Source organism: Bos taurus, chromosome 1, assembly GCF_002263795.3.
Source record: "Bos taurus isolate L1 Dominette 01449 registration number 42190680 breed Hereford chromosome 1, ARS-UCD2.0, whole genome shotgun sequence".
Taxonomy (NCBI): domain Eukaryota; kingdom Metazoa; phylum Chordata; class Mammalia; order Artiodactyla; family Bovidae; genus Bos; species Bos taurus.
Window position 1 is genome coordinate 42,838,118 of NC_037328.1, and position 7,822 is coordinate 42,845,939.

Sequence of the window (7,822 nt, forward strand, 5' to 3'; positions counted from 1 at the left end):
TTCCTTCAAGGATATTATTCAAGGATATTAATGCTAACAAAAGGAAACCACGTTTGTTGAATTACAGTAACAGAAAACAATGGAAAAATAGCAGTTTGTGCCTTTCAAACCTGTGTTTGTAAGCTGCATAAATAACAACAGTGCCTGCAATTAAACCCCAATGAATTCATCCTTGCTAAATTATACTGGATCAAAGTAACATTTCCAAAACACCTACTAGGTGCAAGGTACTATGCTAATTGCAGTGAAAAACATTTTAAATAATAATAAAAATACGAGACGTGGTCCCAGCATTTTGGGTATTTTTTAAAACTTACTGAACAAGACAGAATCTGTTATGCATGAACTGAAAGAGCCAAATAAATGAGAAGAAATTAATTGGAATCATGTTTGCCATAGATGCAGACTGGTATGATTTGGGAAAATTTCAGTTTACTCTCCATGCAATGGAAGACTATTGAAAAGTCTTCATATTCCACCAATGATATGATTGAAAAGAGTACCTTGAGCATCACCACCTTAAAATTCTAAAAGTAAAACAGGATCTCGTATGTGAAACAGGAGGCTAGATCAAAAGGGTTCTCAATGTTAGAAAAGCAAAGATGTCTTTAAATTTAAGTAGGTAGGAGAAAAAAAGTTAATTCATCTCCTAACTTTTGAATTTAAAGAAATAAATTGAATACTTTGAAGAAAAAAGCCAAAGAGCACCTCAGTTTTCTGTGTGTGTATGTGTGCGTGTTAGTCGCTCACTCGTGCCTGGCTCTTGGCCAACCCCATGGGCTGTAGCCCACCAGGCTCCTCTGCCCATGGAATTCTCCAGGCAAGAGAATCCCTGGAGTGGTTGCCACGCGCTCCTCCAGGAGATATTCCTAACCCAGGTATTGAACCTGGGTCTTCTCCACTGCAGGCAGATTCTTCACCATCTGAGCCACCTCCTGGGCAAATGCAAATAAAGAAAACCATAACCACAACCACCCAACACCTATCAGGGTGGTGTTCCTTGTGGGCCCTTTCTGAGGATTGGTAGAAACTGTGTTTTTTAATCTCTGTTTTTATGCTTGTCCCAAGATCTTTTAAGGAAGGGGGTGGGGCAGGGGGAAGAGGCAGACGCTGTATAAAAGAAGCTGCCTTGAGAATATTCTAAAACACATACAAAAACTTCCTAGGTTAGGAAACTTACCAGATTTGGCAGCTGATGGACCCAGTGATGGACCCAGAAGCAACCACGGTTTATTTGGAATATCTCTTTGTTACGAGTCACAATCCTGATATTGAAGAGACCCACTCCCATGTTCCTTATACATCAGTCTTCCTTCCGGTCTTCTACACAGCTGTGTTCCTGATTGGAGTGTCTGGGAACCTCATTCTCATGAGTGCACTGCATTTCAAACGGGGCAGCCGAAGACTGATCGACATCTTTATCATCAACCTGGCTGCCTCCGACTTCATCTTCGTCATCACTTTGCCTCTCTGGGTGGATAAAGAAGCATCTCTGGGACTGTGGAGGACAGGCTCTTTCCTATGCAAAGGAAGCTCCTACGTCATCTCAGTCAACATGCACTGCAATGTCTTCTTGCTCACCTGTATGAGTGTGGACCGCTACCTGGCCATCGTGTGTCCAGCCGTATCCAGGAAAGTCAGGAGGAGAGACTGTGCCTATGCAGTCTGTGCCAGTGTCTGGTTTGTCTCCTGCCTCCTCGGGTTGCCTACCCTTCTGTCCAGGGAGCTTACCCTGATTGATGGTAAACCATACTGTGCAGAGGAGAGGGCCACTCCCGTCAAACTGACTTGGGCCCTGGTGGCCTTAATTTTTACATTTTTTGCCCCTTTGGTGAGCATTGTGTCCTGCTACTGTTGCATCACAAGGAAGCTGTGTGTCCATTACCAGCAGTCGGGAAAGCATAACAAAAAGCTGAGGAAATCCATGAAGATCATCTTTATCGTTGTGGCAGCCTTTGTTCTCTCCTGGCTGCCCTTCAATACTTTCAAACTCCTGGCTATTGTCTCTGGATTGCAGCAAGAACTCTACCTGTCCTCAGCTTTTCTCCAGCGGGGGATGGAGGTGTGCGGGCCCCTGGCATTTGCCAACAGCTGCGTCAACCCCTTCATTTACTATATCTTTGATGGCTACATCCGTCGGGCCATCGTGCGCTGCTTGTGCCCCTGCCTGAAGAACTATGACTTCGGGAGCAGCACTGAGACATCAGACCTCACGAAGGCTCTCTCCAACTTTATTCACGCAGAGGATTTTGCCAGAAAGAGGAAGAGGTCTGTGTCACTCTGAAAAGGACAGTGACATTTCAAGCTCTGTTGATGGGATTGAAGGGTTCATTTGTGCCCACGACAAAGAAAGAAGAAAAGTATTGCTAATAGTATTCATATTGCTTATGAATACAAAGAAGTGTTAATTTTTAAAGAGACATCTAGAAAGTCTCGGTGTTCATGGATATAATTAGGTTATATGCTGTTTTTTTGTTTTTTTGTTTTGGTTTGAGCTGAATAGCCTTATTTGACCCTTGCCAGTCAAGTTCACTGGGCAAAATACAACTCTTCTAAGTCTTGAACTCTGAGATAAGGCTCTTGCTTGGATCAGTTCCTTTCTTCATGGGTGTTAATGCACATTCCAGCCTTTTCCTCTCTCAGGAAACTTGATCCACACCACCCTTCATACTGGGCTCCAGAGTGGACTGCATGTAAAGGATTCCACCCAGTTGTAACTGGTGAGAAATATGGTGACAATGCAGATAGTAAAAAACTGTAATATACCTGTGCTCAGTAATTACTTGTTCCTGAGTAATGAAGTCAGGTTCTGGCCTTAATCTTTGATCACGCTTAATTTGGTGATTCCATACCACCTTCCAACCTTATCTTTCACCCTATACCATTCACAGTGACTTTGGGCTGGTGAAACCTCATGGGGAAAAAATCATTCTGTATTGTGTTTATGATTTAGGACTTACTTTACCACTTGGTCTTAAAGAATATTTTGACATAGAATAAGCTTTGACTTTTGTTTTCCTTATAAGATATATTGGTTAAAATTTATCTCATTATAATGGTATAATAACTACTTTTCAATGAGGTTTTACTGTGCTCTTGTTTTCCTTTTAGCCTTTATAAATTAGGATATGATTTTGTTTTAATTACATGTTTTTAATTACCTAGTTATCTAGTTATCAAATAAAAATGTTACTGCTACTATAATTGGAGGTCATCTAATGCTTAGCTACACCCTCATGCAGATTATCATTTTGTATTTTAATTAAAATGTTAATGCTGCACATTCCCTAGAGCATCATTTGCTTGGTGTATGTAATTTCACAATTTGATCTGATAATACAGGAAGACAGGATGCTCAGTATTCAGGTGAAGGGAAAAATCTGTAACAAAAATGTTACTGATATTTTATATGTAGTTTTTTGAAACTCAAAAACCTTCGAGAACTCGCTCAACTGATAAATATTTACTGAGCCAATTCATACCTATATTCCTTTCAAAACTTTGAAGTTAAAATGTAATTAGCAGCAACCACAAAAGACTTTGCAGCAGCAAGCCTACTATTGTAAATACCTTTTGATTCAAGATAAAGTAGTTTTTTTACCTCCACTGTTGACACAAATGAATTACTATTTTAGTTTTAAATGTTAGGTTTGAAAATCAGAGAAAGCTTCAAATCTTTTCAGAGACGACATAATTCAGGATCATCCTATGTACCTTAATATTAAGAGAAATCTCAAATATTGGGCATCTTCTTATAGTCTGTCTAGAAGTTTGGGTTTGATAAATTGGTTAATTTATTAATTTCTCTTAAACTTTTATTAAATAAAAATATAATTTCATTATAAAAGTGTTCATCTATGTTGTATTAATTGCTATTAACATATCAATTAACACTGATACCCTAACAGTGTTTTAACAAATTATCATAGATATAGAAATAAAAAGACTGTAAATCATAAGAAATAAATTTTCTTGGAAAACTTCAAAAGTGAATTAAATAATTAAATTATTAATTAAAATTAATTACTTAATTTAATTAAAAATTAAATAAGTAATTAAATAGATTACCAAGCGTTAAGTAAAAACAAAATACAAGATATTTACTTTTCAGAAACAAATCAACAAAAGCACTGTAACTAATCAATGCCTTTGAGAAATGCTACCTTTAGAAAACAGCCCAGTCAATCAGCTGCAGTATTTGTTAGGAAATGAAAAAACCTGGGTTACTTGGTTTAACTTCACCTTTAATGTTGGGACATTGAACAAATCATTTTAATCTTTCATATCTAAATGTCATGGGTAATATCCATGCCCATAGTATCCTTAAGTTTAAGACTAATAAATACAAGTAAAAAGTTCCTTAAATATTAAAAAGTTATGTAAAATGATTGTTTCTATCATTAATTATTGAATGTTACATAAAAATTTCCAAACTAGATTATTAAATGACTCTTAATCATTTTCATTTAACAAATATTAGAGTTTATCTTACTTCTGTATCATCCCTTTTATTTTTCCATTTTAACACTGAAGAAAATATACTGTTGTACTTTTAAATATTTTAAGTGGATATGCTGTGTGCCTTATAAAAATCTTAGCATATTTTATATTCATAAGGTACCAGTGATGGAAGGAATATAGGCATAATTCTACAGATAGCATAACTGATAGAAAACATTATAAATGTAATTAATATGTCACTATGAAAACTTATCACAGAAAAGCTCTCCATTAAAGCCTGGATAAGAAGTTGTCTGATAACTTATAATTAATTTAAAAATTAAGGCACACACAGTCACAAACACACATTTAGTCCATTTGGGCCATATAGAAAGATGAAAACTAACCTGATATTCCTGGGAGTCCCACAGTTCGTCCTCTCTAACAAGTCAAGATTACCCCGGAGCGAGAACAACACTAAGTAAGAACAGTCTTGAAGGAAGCTATGTGCGTGACTGAAAGGGGACATAAGTTACTAGGGGTCACAAGTTAATTTTTAAATAGACGCAGAAATACACAGTATGATGGGAAGCTGAGTAAAAGAAATCTTCCTCTGATTCATCTCAACTCCTCATATCATTCTCTATCCCCCCAAGAGATATCAGAAGTGAGAAATGACTTATCAAATGTGCATGCCACAGAGAAAAGTGAGCCTCAGTTTTCCTGCACAGCTCATTCACAAAAGTCAAACAATAATAAAAGAATTACAAATTTGTTTTTCAAAGAGCCCCTGATGGAGCCTGCTATCAAGATGATGCCTCCACCATGAGAGAGAGCAGTGCCATCCAGAGGAAAAGCAGAAGGATAATTCTAACTTGTAAACGGTACTGGACTCAACTGCTTTCCACAGAGCTTGTAGGTTGGATTATCCCTTGCAAATGCCTGTTCTTATTTTCCGTTCTTTTCTTTGAGTCAACATTCTTTGCTTTTATCGATTCTGTGAGTAAGCAGTTACGACTAGACTTTACATGTCAGTAGACAGAGAAAAACTACTCCAGCTCTGACTTTTAATTGCAGATGAGTGCCTCTTGTCTCTTTGTCAGTTTCTTAACAGAACTACATTAGCAAAATGTATCTGATAAGTGGAAATTTCATCCTCAGATTGATTAAACTTCAACATTTAAACAAACCTTTAAACATCCAATGTGTCAAACTATTAGCAAAGTGAAAGTTCTTATGACAAGTTGAAATACCATAGTATATAAACTCAACTGAAATGTTCATTTATTAATCTAAAAGTGGAAGGAGATATTCTGTTACTTGACAAGCATTATTAACCTAAAAAGTTCTTGGTTTATGTATGTGAGTACCAAATTTCTAAGATTCAATGACACTTTAAAATTACAGTGGGACCTTTTCTGAGTTGGGCACATATAACTAAGTTGAATTGTCATTGTTTTAGGCAAGTGGCCCATTTGAAGGATTCATATGATACAGTGTTCGTATTATTTTTGTAATGCTCTGCAGACCGAGTAAAGATATCATTGCAGGAGGATTCTTTACCAGCTGAGCCACAAGAGAAGCCCAAGAATACTGGAGTGGGTAGCCTATCCCTTCTCCAGTGGATCTTCCCGACCCAGGGTCTCCATTGCAGGAGGATTCTTTACCAACTGAGCTATCAGTGAAGCCCTAAGATATCATCAATCTGACATTATTCAGTGATTTTTTTCTTTTCTAATTAAGAGATTTAATAATTAGCTACTTTACTATCACTTCCATATTAACAAGAGTTAGGCTTCCTCTATGAGTACTTCATATTTGTCAATATTGGTGGAAAATTTAGCGTTTTTATCTGCTAGCCTCTATCAACAGAGTCGGACATGACTGATGCAACTTAGCATGCATGCATGCATGCATTGGAGAAGGAAATGGCAACCCACTCCAGTGTTCTTGCCTGGAGAATCCCAGGGACAGGGGAGCCTGGTGGGCTGCCGTCTATGGGGTCGCACAGAGTCAGACACGACTGAGGTGACTTAGCAGCAGCAGCCTCTATCAATTACGATTAGAAAGATTTTATTTCCTTATTACTATTAGTTTAAATGAAATATAAAAGGTACTTTTTGCTAGAATACTTTGTATTTGCAGAAGTTATAGATATTCTTGTGATGTTCTTAGATCAAATAAAATTTTTTCATCAATAATTGTGTGAGTAAAGACTTTTAAATTTTTTTTAAAAAGTTTCTGTGGCAGAGTCTTTAGCAGACAATTCTGCTTTTTTTCCATATAGACAGTGTGTAAGAACTGTCTGTTGTAAAATGCTCACAAATTCTTAAATCTGAAAATTCCAGTATAGCATATAAAATACTCCATACAAATTTTGTAAAGTTTAACCTCTTCAGAGATACTGTATGATGTGTAGAAAATAAAGCAAAATTGAGATCTCAATTCTAAGTATTTAGCCTAAACTGCTAATTAAGTCATTACTCATCCCATCATAGGTCAGTGGTTTAATTTTATACTTTTATGCCTAGACCAGTGGAGTTTCTTGGAAAATAGTCAATATCTCAAACATCAAAGTGTGAGTGCAATGTGTCCATTGTACACAATGCATTATGACAGCCAGAAATTTGTTAATCTAACTGATGGGTTCCTCATTATAATTTATGGATTCTGAAGCAGGCGTACTGCAGTCATCCACTCACAAAACCTCTCTCTCTCCCCTCCCCTCAACCCCACATCTCCATCTCTCTCTCTCTCTTTCTCTGTCTCACACACACACATGCAAACACACAAACACATGATGTACAAATACAGCTGATAAATACCCACTGACTTCTGTTGCTAATATTCAGTCTAAAGTACTTGATAGAATGCAAGAAAGGGAAAAATAAGGCAAAGAAAAAATATAGTAAACATAAAATACAAAAGAAAATGTCATATATAAAAAATAAACATATCAACTAATACAATAAAATAACATAATATTATATTGTAATAAGACAATTGATATTGTAATAATACAATAAAAACACAAATGAATTAAAATTTCCTGTTAAAATTGAACCAGTAGCTCATTCTCACAGTCATCTAATATATATGTGGCACTACTAGACTCTGTAGAATGTAAAGAGATAGAGGTAAAATTTACTTCCTCATGGAGTTTACAAGCCTCTAGTTATCTTTTAAATCAAAGAATGGAGTATTACCATCCAACAAGAACTTGATATATGCAGAGAAAACGACAAGTCAAATCACTTTATATAATCTTTTCCAATGTTTAGGGAAAAACCAGTATTTGTCCATACACAAGTTTCTTCATGCAACTGCCATTTTGATATGGTTATTTCCTAAATATCATCCATATTTTCTTAAAGAAAGTGCA

General features: G+C 36.3%; 1 protein-coding gene across 2 annotated transcripts; it reads left to right on the plus strand.

The window, feature by feature from the left end:
• Positions 1-1,079: 1,079 nt before the first annotated feature.
• Positions 1,080-6,607, plus strand: GPR15 (G protein-coupled receptor 15). 2 transcript variants are annotated; one of them, XR_009494864.1, is made up of 2 exons: positions 1,080-2,720; positions 5,226-6,607. XR_009494864.1 is itself a non-coding variant. In XM_010801022.4 (1 exon), exon 1 carries the CDS (start codon positions 1,196-1,198, stop codon positions 2,282-2,284), a length of 1,089 nt encoding a protein of 362 aa, XP_010799324.1. In that variant the 5' UTR covers positions 1,080-1,195; the 3' UTR covers positions 2,285-3,847. The 2 variants fall into 2 exon arrangements, 1 of the variants encoding a protein (XP_010799324.1); XM_010801022.4 differs by lacking the exon at positions 5,226-6,607 and having other exon boundaries at positions 1,080-3,847.
• The last annotated feature ends 1,215 nt before the right edge of the window (positions 6,608-7,822 follow it).